At 48.4% G+C, this 19,176-nt stretch overlaps 1 protein-coding gene and 1 pseudogene across 2 annotated transcripts in view; both read left to right on the top strand.

Moving 5' to 3' along the window:
- Positions 1–9,218: 9,218 nt before the first annotated feature.
- The window catches only part of LOC311622192 (transcription and mRNA export factor ENY2-like), a 42,803-nt pseudogene continuing 32,845 nt past the window's right edge, over positions 9,219–19,176 (top strand). The window contains exon 1 of the transcript XR_014797053.1: positions 9,219–9,236. The product of XR_014797053.1 is annotated as a transcription and mRNA export factor ENY2-like (transcript). The remainder of the gene's footprint in view (positions 9,237–19,176) is intronic.
- Positions 10,014–13,866, top strand: ZNF689 (zinc finger protein 689; the record flags this gene model as incomplete). The annotated part of the gene is made up of 3 exons (XM_084883038.1): positions 10,014–10,565; positions 10,772–10,885; positions 12,683–13,866. The coding sequence occupies exons 1-3, from the start codon at positions 10,361–10,363 to the stop codon at positions 13,864–13,866; spliced, it is 1,503 nt and encodes a 500-aa protein (XP_084739164.1). The 5' UTR covers positions 10,014–10,360.

Raw genomic sequence — 19,176 nt, 5'->3', positions numbered from 1 at the left:
CTCCCTTCCTGGTAGGGTGGCGCCGCCTTTGCGCCGAGCCCGGAGCTCCGGGAGAAGTCGGGAGTGCTGGCCGCTTGGTCAGGAAAAATTGTCCAGCGGACACTTCCTTACCTTCCTAGAGTGATCCGCTGCCCCTTAGCTGCTAATCAACATTCCCTGAGCGACTCAGATGTTGCTTCTATCTGTTTTGGGACCGGGGTCAGAACAAGTCCATCTGTTCGGTCGCCATCTTCAAGCTCCGCCCCAGGTGATGGATATTTCTAACTCTCTATCCCCTCTCCCTTTATCTCTGTTAAAAAAAAAAAAATCAATAAAATATTTTTTTAAAAAGAGCTTCAAGCTGGGCTGCTGTGGCTCAATGGTGTAGTATCGACCTATGAACCAGGAGGTCACGGTTCAGTTCCCTGTCAGGGCACATGCTCGGGTTGTGGGCTCAATCCCCAGTGGGGAGGTTTGCAGGAGGCTGCCCATCAGTGATTCTCTCTCATCATTGATGTTTCTATCTTCTCTCCCTCTCCTTTACTCACTCTATGAAATCAATAAAAACATTTTTTATTTTTTATTTTTTATTTTTTAAAAATATATTTTATTGATTTTTACAGAGAGGAAGGGAGGAAGACAGAGAGCTAGAAACGTCGATGAGAGAGAAACATCAACCAGCTGCCTCTTGCACATCCCCTACCGGGGATGTGCCCGCCACCAACGTACATGCCCTTGACCGGAATCGAACCTGGGACCTTTCAGTCCGCAGACCGAAGCTCTACCACTGAGCCAAATCGATTTCGGCTAAAAACATTTTTTAAAAAGAGCTTCAAATATAAGTGGGCTCTTTTTTTTTTTTTTTTTTTTTAAATATTTTATTGATTTTGTACAGAGAGGAAGGGAGAGAGATAGAGAGTTAGAAACATGGATGAGAGAGAGTCATCGATCAGCTGCCTCTTGCACACCCCCCACCGGGGATATGCCCGCAACCAAGGCACATGCCCTTGACCGGAATCGAACCTGGGACCTTTCAGTCCGCAGACCGAAGCTCTACCACTGAGCCAAATCGATTTCGGCTAAAAACATTTTTTAAAAAGAGCTTCAAATATAAGTGGGCTCTTCTTTTTTTTCTTAGCTTTTTAGGTACACTCTTCTGAATACTTATGTGTTACTGATCTTGGACCTTTATAAACTTGAAATATAAAGATTGTCAGAGTAGCTTCTCTACAGGTTGAAGATATTATGGTCCTGATTTCCCCCTCTCCCCCCAGTTGATTCTAGGGAATTCCTAGAGGGTTCCTGTCATTTGCAAGGAGTAGGAGGAGAGGACTTTCACAGTGAGGAACAATGCCCCTGACCGAGGCGTTCTCTCAGACTCCACGCACTAGAGGTGCTCTTGGTGATGGGTCAGTGTTCCCAGGATGCCATCGGACTATGAGCCAGCTGTGGGGACTTGAGGGCCTCTCTTACTCAACTATCCAGGGGAGCTCTGACTCATGCCTTTGAATTTTCCCACTGCCCTCATCCTCATCCTCTAAGAACCGTGAAAAGCCTCATGAACTAAAACTGCTTACAGCCCAAGTCCTCAGATTCTCCCTCTTCTAGCAGAAAACAAGGAGAAGAGATGCAGAAGGAAGGGACCAAAAGTCAAGAAACATTGGGATATAGAGATACCAGTGCCATGGCAGGTGCCTCACCCTGAGACAAAGAAGCAAGGCCTGGCATCCACTGCAATTCCAGTTCCTTTTCTAGGTCTATTCCATTCTCTCAGCTACCAGGCCACTTCCAGGCTTGAGTCTCAGTGTTTAGATCCTGAAGTTAAGCATTACCCAGATACCTCCCATAAGTCTAGATTAGTCAGCGTGGGAGAGTGAGGGGCCCTGGCACCAGCACCAGGGATATGGAAGAGGAAGATACTTGGTTCACCAAGGGACAGGATCAGAAGAAGGTGGGGTTGAAAACCATATCCCAATCTTCAAGACTTCTCCAAGAATAAAAATTATATACTTATGGTGTTTTATCACTGCTTCAACATAGTAGAACATGCTAGGAAACATCTGTTGGAGGAGGTCATCAAGAGAACATGACTATGAGCCCAACCTGGGCAATTGGGAGGCTCCTCCCCCTCCCCTGTCCTTGAAATGTGTGTTCTGCCCACTGGTCCCAAATGGGAGCCATTTTCAAGGATGAAGACTTGAGAGAGCAACATGTTGTTGAGACCATCTGGACACATACATGACTGAAGCCTATGAAGGCCTCTATATAAGCTTTTTTTAAAAAATATATTTTATTGATTTCTTACAGAAAGGAAAGGAGAGAGATAGAGAGCTAGAAACGTCGATGAGAGAGAAACATCGACCAGCTGCCTCTTGCACACCCCCTACCGGGGATGTGCCCGCAACCAACATACATGCCCTTGGCCAGAATCGAACCTGGGACCTTTCAGTCCACAGGCTGACGCTCTACCGCTGAGCCAAACCGGTTTCAGCTATATAAGCTTTTTTTAAAATATATATTTTATTGATTTTTTCACAGAGAGGAAGAGAGAGGGATAGAGAGTTAGAAACATCGATGAGAGAGAATCATCGACCAGCTGCCTCTTGCACACCCCCTACTGGGGATGTGCTCGCAACCAAGGTACATGCCCTGACCGGAATCGAACCCGGGACTTTTCAGTCCGCAGGCCGACGCTCTATCCACTGAGCCAAACCGGTGCCGGCAATATATAAGCTTTTAAGACTCTGGTGGGAGGGGAGGAGATCTGCTTGTGGCTCCCCAAGACAAGACTTATATGTAAGTTCCCTGGTTTGTTAAACCTGCCACCTACTAGTCTAGAGTAGCTGCCTCTTTCTTTGGTCTCTCCTTGCCCTTGGTATATGGGAACCAGTTTCAGATTCCCCAGGTTTCAAACCAACAGCACCCCTCTTGTTGGCTAAGTTCCATCTCCTCAGACACTAACCCTTGAATTAACAACCATGGGCCCCACAGTTTATAGTTAACTCTTTTAAACTTCAATGACATACATGCCTGAAAGGTAGATAATATGACCTCAATTTTACAAACGAAGAAACCTACAGTGGTAAGGTGAAGAACCATGCTTCCATTATACTGGTACCAAGAGGTAGAGTGTCCCCTGACTTCAAGGCTGAGCTCACAGGTCCTGTACCTCATATCTGTAAAGGAAGATAATTATGAAATGAGGGTCTCTTCCTTGGGGGTTAGGGTTGGACACAGGGGCAAGGGTCAAGCAAATAAAAAATTTTCATTACTCCCTTATTTTGAACAGTAATTGTGCCGAGGAGAAGCTGTGTAGTATGATGGTTAGGATAATTTAAGCTTCAAAGTCAGATACATTGGATTCCATTGCCTGCTCAATGAAGCTGTTACTGCAAGAGTTTCTTTTTGGACTGAGCTTGAGCGCCCCCATTTGGAAAGTGAGACGATCAGCCTCATGGGTCTGGCTCAAGCATTAAAATTAAATTAACGGTAACGTATTTGGAGCGTTTTGCACAATTTCCAGCACATTGTGTGGGTTTTTCTTGTCACTACAGTTATTAGATGAGTGGGAGCAACAAAGAATAAGATTCTGACTGCGTACTCAGCCCTTAAAAGGAGGGAGAAAAGGGAACAGGGCGCTTCTGTGAATCGGGAAGTCCTGGTGGTGGCCAGGGACTTTTATCCAGGAGTGTTCGTGAGCTCCTCCAAGGCGGGGCGGCTCAGAAGGGGAATTCTGGTGATTAATTAGGTCAGTAGAAAGGGCACTGGGCTTGAAACCAGAGAGGCTGGGGATCAGTCAGCCAGTCTCAATTTTCTTATTCTTAAATAGGGACCACTCTGCCTACCCTCATGTGGAGCGTTGCTCAAGGTTAGAGGATTCTATTATGTAAAAATGCCATAAATGTGCTCAGCTTCCCAGAAATGCCTTCTCTAAGGACAGGAGCCAGTTCATTTGTGTCCAGAACGCGCTTTGGGGGGCCGTGTGGGTCATCGGACCGGGAGCCGAGGTAGAACCACGCCAAGGCCGACTCAGTACCCGGTAAACCCCTCCTAACGGCTCTCAGAACCCGGCCCCCTGTCAAGCGTTCCCTAGCAACAGCGTCCCAAGAGGCCAATCAGCGCAGACGTAGTTGTTTCAGCAACGAGAGTGACCAATCACGGGGCGCTGTCAGAGGCACGTCCTCTAGCCAATGGCCCCGAGCACCAAAGGAGCAGTTAAGAACTGTAACTGCCTGAGCCGAGCTTCGGAGCGGACGCTCCTTTGATAAGATCCGCGGGAGGGGACGAGTGACCGGGGCGTGAAGGCAGGTCGCCGCCCTATTCTGTGAGGGCGTTTTCCGGTTGTTCCACTCCGTGTCAGTGACCCACGACACGACGCCGTGATTCCCGGGCTCTGGCCGCAGCGGGCCCCACGCGGAGCCAGCACCGGGCCGGCTCAGACCCCGGGCCCGCGGAGCAGTGTCTCCTCGGCCCGGAAGAGACAGTGCCGGGTTGTAACGTCGAGGACCTGGGGCCTGAAAGCGGCCAGAGGGTTGCCCCCGCCCCCGCTCCCCCCGAGCCCAGAGCTTGGCCCCGAGCGGAGGAGAAAGGGCTGTGAAGCTCGGGCCTGGGCGAGTGGAGAAGCCCGAGGCGCAGAAGGCCGTGTACCGGGACGGGATGCGAGAGACCCACGGCCACCTGGGGGCGCTCGGCGAAGCCCTGAGGGGCTCGCGCGGCCCATTTTCGCTCACTCATTTATCCATTCATTCGTAACCTACTCAAACCGATTCTTGGGCGAGAGCTGCAGACGCGAAGATTACCCACAGGACGCAAAATGCCCAGAGGGGGTTAGGGAAAGGAGGAGCTAAGATGGCAGGTATCAGGCCGAGGCTGGGGAAGGCCTGTGTTTTATGTGGGAATAATTTACCATGACCATCTTTCCATGTCTACGACTACAGTGCAGTGACTTGAACAGCTTTATTGCGATGTCATTCACAAACTATTTCCTTCACCCATTGAAAGAGTACAATTCAGCCGAAACCAGTTTGGCTCAGTGGATAGAGCGTCAGCCTGCGGACTGAGAGGTCGCGGGCTCCATTCCGATTCCCGCAAGGGCATGTACCTTGGTTGCGGGCATATCCTCAGCAGGGGGTGTGCAAGAGGCAGCTGATCGATGACTCTCTCATCGATGTTTCTAACAATTTCTCTCCCTCTCTGTAAAAAATCAATAAAAATAGATTTTAAAAAAAGAGTACAATTTAATGCTTAGTATATTCAGTTATGAAAAACCATGCCACAATCCATTTTAGCACATCTCAGAAAGAAACCCCTTAGCCATCACTCCCTCATTCTCCCTTCAGCCCCTGGCAACCACTAACCTACTTTCTGTCTCCACAGATTTACCTATTTGGGACATTTCATATAAATGGAATAAAAAGATATGCACTTTTAAAAACCTGGCTGCTTTCACTTAACATAATGTTTTTGTGTGTATTTTTTAAAAATACATTTTTATTTCAGAGTGGAAGGGAGAGGGAGAGAGAAAAACATCAATGATGAAGAGAATCATTGATCTCCTCCAGCACACCCCACACTGGGGATCCAGCCCAAAACCCAGGCATATTCCCCAACCGGAATCAATCCTTACCTCCTGGTTCATAGGTCAATGCTCAACCACTAGTAGCCATGCTGGCAAGGCATCCCTCAGTCATTTTTTCAATAAAGTCACTATCTTTAGGACAGAGTAAAACTCAATGTAAGGATTACTGCAGGTTTGTCTGTTTTGTTTTGTTTTTCTGCCAAGTTATCCTCAGAATGTGTTACTGCTTTTGTTATTCCACTCTTCACTCCCTGTAGGCTTTGGAGAATTGTTTTGCTCATAGTAGATGCTTTAAAATATTAATGGGTTGGACATTTTAATGATGTTAATTCTTTCAATCCATAAACACGGTATATGCTTCCATTTGTATCTTCTTTTTTTTTTTTTTTTTAATAAATTTTTATTGTTCATATTATTACAAGTGTTCCTTTCCCCCCCCTTCCCACCCCACCCTCTGCCCTTTCCCCACTCCCCATTGTCCTCATCCATAGGTGCACAGTTTATGTTCAGTCTCTTCCCACATTCCCCTCTCCCCTTTTCCCCAAGAATCATCAGTTCACTCCCCTTCCATACCTCTGATTCTATTATATTCAACAGTTAATATTGTTCATCAGATTTTTTTTTTAATTTCCTTGGTTTTTAGATTCACTTGTTGATAGTTACGTATTTGTTGTTCATAATTTTTATCCTTATTTACTTTCTCTTCTGAAAGAACCCCCTTCAGCAATTCATATAATTCTGGTTTGGTGGTGATGAACTCCTTTAGCTTTTTTTTATTAGTGAAGCTCTTTATCTGACCTTCGATTCTGAGTGATAGCTTTGCTGGGTAGAGTATTTTTGGCTGTAGGTTCTTGCTATTCATCACCTTGAATATTTCTTGCCATTCCCGTCTGGCCTGCATGGTTTCTGTTGAGAAATCAGCTGACAATCGTATAGGTGCTCCTTTATAGGTAACCATCTGCTTAGCTCTTGCTGCTTTTAATATTCTCTCTTTGTCCTTTGCTCTTGGAATCTTAATTATGATTTGTCTTGGTGTGGTCCTCTTTGGATTCCTCTTATTTGGAGTTCTGTGTGCTTCCTGGACTTGTAAGTCCAATTCTTTCACCAGGTGGGGGAAGTTTTCTGTCACTATTTCTTTCAGTATGTTTTCGATATCTTGCTCTCTCTCATCTTCTGGGACCCCCATGATTCTGATGTTGGATCGTTTGAAGTTGTCCCAGAGGTTTCTTACATTATCTTTAATTTTCTGGATTCTCTTGCCTTCTAGCTTCTGCAGAGGAGTGTCTTCTGGCTCTTTATGTTCCAAATCTTTGACTTGATTCTTGCGATCTTCTATTCTGTTTTTAGGACTCTGTAGAATATTTTTTATTTCAGACAATGTATTCTTTATTTCTTGTTGATCCCTTAGCATTTCTTGTTGATCCCTTTTCATATCCTCATAGGTCTCATTTATTTTATCGGCCTTTTCTAGGAGTCTCTTGAAAAACCTTATAAGTGTGGTTTTGAACTCTATATCCAGTCGCTTTTTGTCCTCCATTTCTTTCCTTTGTGATCTATTTGGTTTAGGCATTTTCGCAGGCAGCTTTTCTGATGGGGCAGAGTTTCAGGGTGGCGCCTACAGCCTTGGCTTTCGTCAGCCCCGCCCTATGCGACTCCTGAGACTCAGGGTCCTTCAGTACTTGTTGCAAGCGCCTCTGAGAGAAAGGTGCCCTCGATTTTCGCCTGCTACCAGACAGTGTAAGCTCTCCCGCAATGGGCCCGAAACTGGGGTTCAGTTCAGTTGGAAGTGGAGTTGGAGGTGGCGTTCAGAGCAGTCTGGAGCCTGTCTCCTTCCCGCCAGGGCAGTCCTACGGCACAGCCGGCCGGCCCTTCTCTGCGCGCTGTGTGCGCGCCTCTGGGACCTCCTTTCGCTGCTTCCCCGAGTACCGCCTTACAGCCCAGCTCCCTCTGGATGAGCCTGGGTCCCCAGGGTCTGGCCTAGAACGGGGGTTCAGAGCAGTTGGGGGCCCAGCACAGTCAGAGTGTTTATCTCCTTCCCGCTAGGGAACGCCAGCCAGGCACTCGGCCTCCCTCCTCTCCGGCTCCGTCCTCTCCGTGCGCCGCGTGTCTCCGTACCTTGGGCTTTTACAGCTCCTCCGCGCTTCCTTCTGGTTTTCTCCTTGCTTCTCGTTGTAGAATTTCCAGTCAGTTGACTTTCCTGTAGTTCTGGGTAATGTCCATTTTATATTTTAGTTGTATTTTATTGAAATTGTTGCGTGCGGCTGCGGCTAGGTGCCTACCCGAGCAGCCATCTTGGATTCTCTTCCATTTGTATCTTCTATTTCTTTTTTCAATGTCCTATAGTTTACCAAGTACAGGTCTTTTACTTGGTTGTTTATTCATAGATATCTTTATTTTTGTTGCAATGGTAAGTGGATTTTTTACAAAATAATTATTTTAAAAATATATATTTTATTGATTTTTTACAGAGAGAAAGAGAGAGGGATAGAGAGTTAGAAACCATGAGAGACATGGATCAGCTGCCTCCTGCACATCCCCCACAGGGGATGTGCCCGCAACCAACGTACATGCCCTTGACCGGAATCAAACCCGGGACCTTTCAGTCTGCAGGCCGATGCTCTATCCACTGAGCCAAACCAGTTTCGGCAAAATATTTATTGTTGAAAGTATTACAGAAAAGATATATATACCCCTATATTCATAGCAGTATTGTTTACAATAGCTAAGATCTGGTAACAGTCTGAAATGCCCATCAGATGAGTGAATAAAAAAGCTCTGGCATAGTTACACAGCGGAATACTATGCAGCTGTAAAAAAAAGAAGGATCTCTTACTCTTTGAGATAACATGGAGGGACCTGGAGAATATTATGCTAAGTGAAGTAAGCCAGGCAGAGAAAGAAAATATTACATGATCTCACTTATATGTGGAATCTAATGAACAAAATAAACTGGCAAATCTAGAAACATGGTGGCATGGAACAGGGTGAATAACCTCAGAGGGAAGAGGGGAAGAGATCAACCAAAGAACTTATATGAATACCAGTGACTGGTGCACGGATTCTTGCACGTTGAAAGAAAACTAATTAGGTGGCCAGCGGCAGGGGGCGGGGAGGGGGGACCCCTAGACGAGATGGGCTGGACACACCCTGGAGCCAACCTCCCTTGGTCCCTTCCTGGCCAGCTGCACCTGGGGTGGTGCTGTGGCTCGAAGGGCATCTGAGGAGTGAGCGGGGTCCCTCCAGAAGGTGAGGCCCCTCGGCCTGGCCTGCAGGGGTCGGGCCATATCAGCTCTCCGACATCCCCCAAGGGGTCCTGGAGTGTGAGAGGGCACTCTGCAAAGTTGCTGTTGTACAGAGTGTGGAACACAGACGCGAGGGTGCAGTAAACCAGCTTCGGGCTGACAGTGCCCCAGCAACAATATATCCCACAGCCAAAGGTGGAATCATGTGCCCCACGAGGAATCAGGCTCCCTCCTCTCTGGTTTTGGGGTACATCATGGTAGGACCGCAGCTGCCAAATCACTGCAGCTCATCAACTCCTGCGTTGAGCGTCTGCCCCCTGGTGGTCAGTGTGCATCATAGCTGCCGGTCAGATGGACACTTAGCATAACAGCCTTTTTTTTTTCTTTCATAACAGCTTTTTAAATATATTTTATTGATTTTTTTACAGAGAGGAAGGGTAAGGGATAACGAGTTAGAAACATTGATGAGAGAGAATCATCTATCAGCTGCCTCCTGCACACACTCCCTACTGGGTATGTGCCCACAACCAAGGTACATGCCCTTGACCAGAATCAAACCTGGGACCTTCAGTCCGCAGGCCGACGCTCTGTCCACTGAACCAAACCGGTTAGGGCTCAGGTGGATTCTTGAGTTACCAAGCAAATTAAGGTTGTGGGAGGGGAGAGTGCCTAGTTCAGCAGCATGAATGAAGACCCCCATCTGCTCCCCCACTCCCCGCCCTCACCCCTGTTTAAATCTTCCCTCTATTTTGCTCGCAGTGTCTTTCCTCATTTGTGGAACTGGAATGGTAACCATCACCTCACACAGTGGTGGCAAGGAATAAATAAGACAAAATGTGTAACATGTTGGGTATGTTGCCAGCACATTCGAAACTCTTAACAGTAATTCCCTTCCCAAAGGGGCAACAAGGAAGTTCCCATTATCCAAAGAGAAGGATCCTCTTGGAAAGACACGAAAAGGAACCCAGGGGCTCCCCCGCTCACATCCGCCCCTCTCTCGGGTAGCAGCGCTCGGACTGTCGGTGGCTAATCCCAGGCCGCTCCGAGGCTTTCCCGCCTCCAAGCTCAGTCACCGGCACCCGGGCCGGTTCCTGCCCTTAGACTTCCGTTGGCTTCGTTCAAACAGGCCGCTTCCGTCAGCATCCAATCAGAACGCTCGGTCTTCGGCCGCCGTCCAATGAGCGCGTGGGATAGGAGGAAAAGGGCGTGAAGCCCAATCGCAGCGCCATTACACTTGAGGGCAGAGAGGGTAGGAAGCCGTCATGGCGCTCTGGTCAATAAAATCGATAGCTGGAAGCTGCCTGTGTTCCAGGCAAAGGCGGTGCAGTAGCAGCGCCGCCATTTTCGCCGAAGGCATCTTCCGGTGCCTGTCCCCCAAGTTCGGGCAGGAGTTTCCTGAATAACGACGAGAGGTTTCCGTTAGCCCGCAGGCGGCTGATTCCGATTTCCTCCTGGCGGCCCCGGGACGCTCCGTCCCGGCACCCCGAGGGCTCCCAAGTCCCGGGGTCCGCTAGGGGCCGAGGTCGGGGCGGGAGGTCCTGGCGCCGGCTTCGCTGGCCCAATGGCACCGCCTTCCGCTCCGCTCTCTGCTCGGGGACCCGGAGAGGCCGGGCCCGGCCGGAGAAGGGGAAGGAAGCCCAGGGCGGTGAAGTTCGCGGACGTGGCCGTGTACTTCTCCCCGGAGGAGTGGGGGAGCCTGCGGCCCGCGCAGAGGGCCCTGTACCGGGACGTGATGCGGGAGACCTACGGCCACCTGGGCGCGCTCGGTGAGCCGGACCCAATCCGCTTCCGCGGGGCCGAGGGATGGAGGAGCTTGGCTGGGGCGGGGGTGGGAGGAGGGGCGGGAGGAGGCAGAGTGTCCAGGTCCTGGACTGCGACCAGGATGTGTCGGTGGAGGAGAACGGGGTCTTGGCAGGAGCATATTTACCCAGTTATTTATGAGCTGGACCTCTAACTGGTTCTCCTTCCCCAGGGTGCGCAGGTCCTAAACCAGCCCTCATCTCCTGGTTGGAACGAAATACCGAAGATTGGGAACCAGCTGCCCTGGACCCACAGGAGTGCCCCAGGGGATTAATGGTCCAAAGAAGTGAGTGAAAAATGCCCGCGGAGGGCCCGCAGCTTGTGGTGACTCCGTCCAGAGCTGCGGTGGCTGTGACCCAGCTTGCAGTTCACAGTCTCAGGGTACCATTGATGATGGTGTTGGTTTGGTCCCCACACAGATTCACATATCAGCTTGAAGACCAACTACAGTGGAACCTCGGTTCTCGAACTTAATTCATTTCGTAAGGCTGTTCGAAAAAACCGAATCATATTTTTCCATTAGAAATAATGTAAATTGAATTAATTCATTCCAGACTCCCAAATGATTCTGTTTTAGCCTTTCTTATCTATAGTACATGTGTAATATACTGTTTATACAAATTTATAGATACTTCAAAAGCAAAAGATATGAAATTTAAATTTAATAAGAAGGAAAGGAAATGTACAGTAAAATATGAAGATTTAATAATAATAAGCAGCAACAAAAGCAAAAACAAAACAAAACACGAAAATATTCACAGCACAACATCCTGAGATGTTAACAGTGGTAAACTGATTCCTACTTTCACAGTCATGACCATACAGTTATCAGCTTGAAAGGGTTGTCAGGTTGAGAAGCAAGGTGTTCATGATAGGAAACTTCCAGAACTGAGGTTTGACTGTGTGTAGTCCTCTATTGTGTGAATACAGAAGCTACTACCCTTTGCCTCCTTCCCAGGATCCCTGCCCCTCGTTGGAAAGAGAACCTGTACCTCTCTGAATTCTGTTTTGGCTGAAGGGGTTTCATGGAGAACAGCTGCCTGGGATGCAGGGGCCTCTCTGTCCTCTGGCAGAACCCTGACCAGTGTAAGGCATACAGCACTCTCCTCAGGATCAAGCAAGGCTCTGATTAATGCCATTCAGGTAGAATGGCCCCAGATCCACCCAAAGGGGCAGATGGAACTGTCTGAGCTGGAGTTTCTGTATCAGATTCTCTAAGACCAGGGTTATCTTTCTAAGATTGTCAAATGGCCATCAGTTATACTAATCACTTGGGGGACCCTATCCCAGAACTATTTACCTTTATAGACGTCTACGAATGTGTATGTTTTAATAGTGCCAATTGATTTGATGTATGTTTAGGTTTGAGAGCCATTGGGTACAATAGAGTTATGGTCCTCACAGCAGTGGTTCTCAGACCAATATGGGCATCGCTCCTGATCATGTTACAAATCAGACTGGCTAAATAAAAAACTGGGAGTAGGGCCCTGTAGTCTGTTGCAGTAGCCCTCCAAATGATTCTGATCACAATACAATTTTTTTAAAAATATATTTTATTGATTTTATACAGAGAGGAAGGGAGAGAGATAGAGAGTTAGAAACATCGATGAAAGTCATCGATCAGCTGCCTCTTGCACACCCCCTACTGGGGATATGCCCGCAACCAAGATACATGCCCCTGACCGGAATCGAACCCGGGACCCTTCAGTCCCCAAGCCGACACTCTGTCCATTGAGCCAAACCGGTCCCGGCTGATCACAATACAATTTGAGAACTATTGAGCTAGTCCCTGCTAGCTCATACCTTGTTTCCACTTCCTACCTTATACTTACCTCTTCAAAACTGTTCATTTTTAAAATCAATTTAATCTCCAAGAAACCTTCCCCAATTTCTCCCAGCTGGGTTAGGGGCTCCTGTAACTCCCTCCATACTTTATTAGTAGTATGTCACACTCAGTTGTCTGTGTCACTAACACTCCTTGAAGACAGGGGCCAAGTTATTTGTCTTATAACCTGTAAACACTATAATAGGCAAGAGCAGTAGCCCCCTATTTGTTGAGTTAATTTCTCCCGTGTCCCTGTAGAAACCAGAACCAGAAAGAAGAACGGAGAGAAGGAAGTATTCCCACCCAAGGAGGCGCCCCGGAAGGGGAAGAGAGGACGGAAGCCCAGCAAGCCCCGACTGATTCCCAGACAGACATCCGGGGGTCCCATCTGCCCTGACTGTGGTTGTACCTTCCCTGATCACCCGGCTCTGAAAAGCCACAAGTGTGCCCAGAATCTAAAAAAGCCTTACCCTTGCCCAGACTGCGGGCGCCGCTTTTCCTATCCATCTCTGTTGGTCAGTCACCGGCGGGCGCATTCTGGCGAATGCCCCTACGTTTGTGACCAGTGCGGCAAACGTTTCTCCCAGCGGAAGAACCTCTCCCAGCACCAGGTGATCCACACAGGCGAGAAGCCCTACCACTGCCCGGACTGTGGCCGCTGCTTCCGTAGGAGCCGGTCCCTGGCCAATCACCGGACCACTCATACAGGGGAGAAACCCCACCAGTGCCCTAGCTGCTCGCGACGCTTTGCCTACCCCTCCCTGCTCGCCATCCACCAGCGCACACATACAGGAGAGAAGCCCTACACCTGTCCGGAGTGCAACCGCCGCTTCCGCCAGCGCACGGCTCTGGTCATCCACCAGCGCATCCACACCGGCGAGAAGCCCTACCCGTGTCCAGACTGTGAGCGGCGCTTCTCTTCGTCCTCTCGCCTGGTGAGCCACCGGCGAGTGCACTCTGGGGAGCGCCCCTATGCCTGTGAGCACTGTGAGGCCCGCTTCTCCCAGCGGAGCACGCTGCTCCAGCACCAGCTCTTGCACACAGGAGAGAAGCCGTACCCCTGCCCAGACTGTGGCCGTGCCTTCCGTCGAAGCGGCTCCCTAGCCATACATCGCAGCACGCACACCGAGGAGAAGCTGCACGCCTGCGATGACTGTGGCCGCCGTTTTGCCTACCCCTCGCTGCTGGCCAGTCACAGGCGCGTCCACTCAGGAGAGCGGCCCTATGCTTGTGACCTGTGCTCTAAGCGCTTTGCCCAGTGGAGCCACCTGGCCCAGCACCAGCTCCTGCACACCGGGGAGAAGCCCTTCCCCTGCCTTCAGTGTGGCCGCTGCTTTCGCCAGAGGTGGTCTCTGGCCGTGCACAAGTGTAGCCCCCAAGTCCAAAACGGTAGCCCTAGACCTGCTGTAGAGGGAACCAGTCAAAAGGGCAGTGCCCTTTAGAATGGGAAGGACTGTCTTAAGTTCATTTCATTTCATGGAGAGGCCAGAGAAGGGAAGGAGAAGCCCTAGGTCATACGGGGCAGATTCAGAATGAAAACCCAGGTCTCCTGCCACAGACCTGAACCTGAGTATATTCTACCACCCTGGCTGCCTTACTCTCTAGAACAGATGGTCCCATTAAGAGAGGTAACATCATTTGGTTCAAGTCTAACCAGCTCTCCAATCCTAAAAGAATTTGTGTGTGTGACCATCAGGGTAAAATTTCTCCCCTTACACTTTAGGGGCTGTCTGCTTTCTAATTTGCATGTAGGGTCCCCCTTGCATGCAGCCAGGAGGATCCTATTTAGAGGTGGCAGGATATTCCCCTGCTCTGCCTCTTCGTCCAGACCAGGTGGAGCCCCCTTTTACAACACTCCTGCCAAGTGGTGTTCTACTCTTGCTTTATTTTTTTTTTTTTTTTTTTTTTTTTTTTTTTTTTTTAATATATTTTATTGATTTTGTACAGAGAGGAAGGGAGAGAGATAGAGAGTTAGAAACATCGATGAGAGAGAGTCATCGATCAGCTGCCTCTTGCACACCCCCTACTGGGGATATGCCCACAACCAAGGTACATGCCCTTGACCGGAATCGAACCCGGGACCCTTCAGTCCCCAAGCCGACGCTCTATCCATTGAGCCAAACCAGTCTTGGCCTACTCTTGCTTTAAACCTCCCTTGACAGGGAGTTCACTACCTCACCAGGCAGGTCATTTCTTTGCGGGATAGCCGTGATCTTTAGAAGGTGGCTAAGTGCCGTACTCCTTCCCTGAATGCCTTGCCCAGAATATGTTTTTTTTATTTTATTTTATTGCTTTTTTATAGAGAGGAAGGGAGAAGGACAGAGAGCTAGAACATCAATGAGAAAGAAATATCTATCAGATTTCTCTTGCACGCCTTCTACTGGGGATGTGCCTGCAACCAAGGTACATGCCCTTGGCCGGAATTGAACCTGGGACCTTTCAGTCTGAAGACCGACGCTCTATCCACTGAGCCAAACTAGTCAGGGCCAGAATATGTTTAATATTTCCTCTATGTGGCAGCCTTTCAGGTTAACAGCATTTGGTCAATCATTCCTGAAAGACAGGGTTTCAGTTCCCACACGTGATCTCCAAACATGATCTTCAATGTTCCTTTTAAAGGTCTTACAAAAATAAGGCAGCACCACAGTGTATACTGTTTGTTTGTTTGTTTGTTTTGTTTTGTTTTTTTAAAAAAATATTTTATTTTATTTTATTGATATTTTACAGAGAGGAAGGGACAGAGATAGAGAGCTAGAAATGTCGATGAGAGAGAAACATCGACCAGCTGCCTCTTGCACACCCGCTACCGGGGATGTGCCCACAAGCAACGTACATGCCCTTGACGGGAATCGAACCTGGGACCTTTCAGTCCGCAGACCGACGCTCTACCGCTGAGCCAAACCGGTTTCGGCCACAGTGTATACTGTATACCTCCTTAGCCTGGACTTGTTTTAACAGCTCTAGATTGCATTGGACTTGGGAAGAGTGGCAGCCTGCACCGAGGTTTATTGGGCTGGAGACACCCCAAAACCTGAGGTTCTTTTTTAAACCGCATGCTGTGAAGCTAAGGCTCCTGCACACTGGAAAAGTGGTTCCAGTTGGATCTGGGACGTAAGTTCAGTGAGCGTTGGGTCAAGACAGATCTTAAGGAAAAGCAGGGGAGGCATATGGGCCAGCAGCAAGAAGTGAAAGCTGGACTGGCTTGTACTTGATCTGGAGGGTCCGGATTGGCTCCTTGCAGCCAGTGGTCAGAAAAGCCTACATCTCACTTCAGCACATCCTCCCATGAGTCCTCAGCCAGCATGCTTTCCATAAAATGAGGTGAGGCCCTTCAGGGAGGGTGGAAAGTTAGGTGATGGCAAACAAAGCAGAGTTTGTAGTCATCAGGTTGTGTTCATGCTGCCCCTCACTTAGCCCCAGAGGTAGCAGTGTGTCTCAGTCTTTGAGGAGCCCCAGGGCACCCACCGAGGAGGTAGGTGCTCAGTAAAGCGGTACTGAGGTGAATGAACAGGCCTATCACTTGGCTGGGTTGCTGCACCAAATTGGAATTTCCAAACCTGACTGGTCTCATTATAACAGCTAGACAGGGCATCCTGCCGCTTTAGTTCTGACCTCGGCCCCAGAGCCCGGAGCAGCTGGGGAACACAGCTTTTGTCATTGCTCCGTTCTGGTGTTCAGCAAGTTTCATTGTAACTGTCTCCTTGGATGATGAGCTACTCCAAGGTAGGGGTCGGACCAGATTGGATCTCATTAAAATGTCTGTTGAATGGATTATGTTCCTTGTGGAATTACTGTTTATAAAATACTAGAGGCCCAATGCAGGAGATTCATGCACTGGGGGGGCAGGGGGTACATCAGCCCAGGCTGCATCCTCTCGCAGTCCAGGACCCCTTGGGGTATGTCCACCTACTGGCTTAGGCCCGATGCCCCCAGGGATCAGGCCTAAACCTGCAGTCAGACATCTCTCGCAGTCCAGGGCTTTCACAGTCCAGGACCCCTCACTCCTTACCACCCAGCTACAGTGGAGGCAGGAGAGGCTCCTGCCACCACGGCTGTGCTCACCAGTCATGAGCCCAGCTTCTGGCTGAGTGGTGCTCCCCCTGTGTGAGTGCACTGACCACCAAGGGACAGCTCCTGTGCTGAGCATCTGCTCGCGCCCCCCCACCCCCCGGTGGTCAGTGCACATCATAGCGACCAGTTCCACCAGCCATTCCTACATTTGGTAGATTTACATATTAGGGTTTTATTATATAAAATATAAGTCTAATTCCTTAACCAAGTAGAAATTTTTACAGTTCTGATGGAGACGTGCCCTACCCACCCTAGCAAAGACCTATTAGATGACTGCCTGCTCCCTATCCCCCCGTTTTATTTATTTATTTGTTTGTTTGTTTGTTTATTGTATAGCCCCCTGTTTTAGAACTGGCTCCCCTATTTTTAAAAATATATATTTTATTGATTTTTTACAGAGAGGAAGGGAGAGGGATAGAGAGAAACATCAATGAGAGAGAATCATCGATCAGCTGCCTCTTGCACACCCCCTACTGGGGATGTGCCCACAACCAAGGTACATGCCCTTGACCAGAATCGAACCTGGGACCTTCAGTCCGCAGGCTGACGCTCTATCTACTGAGCCAAACCGGTTTCGGCTCTTTCCCCTATTTTTATCACTAGGCCGACCTAAATATTTCTTTACCTAGGAATTTCTGACTTTCTTTGGACCTGACTGTAACATTAAAACTTGGGAGCCATTGGTGGCCAAGTTCCAATATGTGGTCTACAGAGGGCAGAGATGAGAGACAACTTCCTGGGTTTCCTAAAGCACTTCAGTCCCAGGTCCATTTGATGACCAGCTGTATCCTTCCAGTAATTTCCCCCTTCTGCTTCAGGTAGTTCAAGTTTCTTTTACTTGCAACCAAAAGAATTAACTAATATACAGCCCCCCTATGGGTTAATCTCCCACCTGCCTTTATGCTTTTATATGAGCTATGAAGAAAAACTGGTCTCTTCTGATCTCCAGCCTCTGTTAAACCTTCAGTATCACTTAAGTCTTCCATCTATCTTGAGCCAGTGAATACCTTCTTCACCAAGAAAACACAAGGTGTTAAAAAGGAACTCCTTCGGCATTCCACTCCCCACCTGGACTCCAAATTTACCAGTGAGACCACTCTACTCACTTGTTTACATCTCACCTCAAGAAAGCCCCATGCCCTGGCCAGTGTGGCTCAGTTAGTTGAGTGTAGTCCTATGCACCAATAGGTCACTGGTTTGATTCCCAGTCAGGGCACATGCCAGGGTTGTGGGCTCAATCCCCAGTAGGGGGCATGCAGGAGGCAGCCAATTTGATGTTTCTCTGTCTCCCTCTCTAAAATAAAAAACATAAAAAAAAAAAAAAGTATCTCATATGCAATGCTCATCAATATAGCTGTGCCTGGATTTCATCAACTGCCCTCAGGGACTTTGCTCCATCTAGTCATTCTCTCCTCTTAGTTTTAAGTCCCTCTCTTTTCTGTAACACATACATCCAAGCCTACAAACATGCTAAAATTTATCTTTAAAAACAATAAAGAACTTGCCCTCTGGCCTCTGGCCCCATCTATTTTCAGCTACATTTCTTGATCACTAGTCTGCATTAACTGGATCCATTTTATTTATTCTCTAGCCTACTGCATATAGTATTACAGTCACTTTGTTGTACATTTATGATGTTCCATGTCCTGTGTGAGACACTTGATGTTCATTCCCATCTAATTTTTATAAGAACTGCGTAAAGTAGGTGTTAGGAGATGCTCCTCCATGGGTGTCTCATGCTGCTACATATCTTGCTGATTATGCCCAAAATGCCAGGTCCTACCCTCAAACTCACACCATGAGCCAATTCCAGACCTAAAGCCCCACTGAATGAGGGAGGCTGGGTCCTGTTGATGAAGGACCATGTTAACATTGGCAAAAACAAGCAGTAGGTCTTCCTAGCCTTCTCCAAATGTACTTGCAGTCATTCACCAGGGTGGCTGAGCCCTGGAGAACTGGACATTGGATCTAAATTGCATAAACCCTGCACACAAAAAAAAAAAAAGAAAAGAAAAAAAAAAAGCAATCCTGGCCAGTTTGGCTCAGTGGGTAGAACATCAGCCTGCGGACTCAGGTTCGATTCCGGTCAGGGGCATGTAGCTTGGTTGCCGGTACATACCAAGTAGGGAGTATGCAGGAGGCACCTGATTGATGTTTCTCTCCGATGTTTCTAACTCTCCCTCTTCCTTCCTCTCTGCAAAAAATCAATACAATATATGTTTTTTTAAATAAAAATAAAAAAGCTGCTTATCTTTAGGACTGGCATTTGGCTCACTGTGGAGATAAATTCTGAGCCCTCCGAATATTTTGTCCAGTTAGTGTTTTTGAATGCCGGAGGCCTTGAGCCATGCTGTACCAGTCTGACCAGATAAGTCTGTCCTAGCAATGTGATTAATGGGGAATGCCTGTTTGCTCTGGGACTGGAGTGTGAGTAGCTGAGATCAGTGGTGTAGGCACTCCCTGTCTGTGTGACTGACTCCCAATAACAATCCTGGACAGCAAGGCTCAGGTGAGCTTCTCTGGGTGGCAGAAAATTGTATATATTATCACAAATCGTTTCTGGGAGAATTAAATGCATTTCTGACCAACGCCACTGGAGAGAACACCTGGAGGTTTGGGCCTCCTTTCTCTGGACTCTGCACATGCGCCTTTTCCCTTTGCTGGTTTTAATCTGTATCCTT

Source organism: Pipistrellus hanaki, assembly GCF_964339955.1.
Source record: "Pipistrellus hanaki genome assembly, chromosome: 4".
Classification (NCBI taxonomy): domain Eukaryota; kingdom Metazoa; phylum Chordata; class Mammalia; order Chiroptera; family Vespertilionidae; genus Pipistrellus; species Pipistrellus hanaki.
The sequence above is the reverse complement of the archived record's forward strand: the minus strand, read 5'-3'. Positions and strand labels throughout refer to the sequence as shown.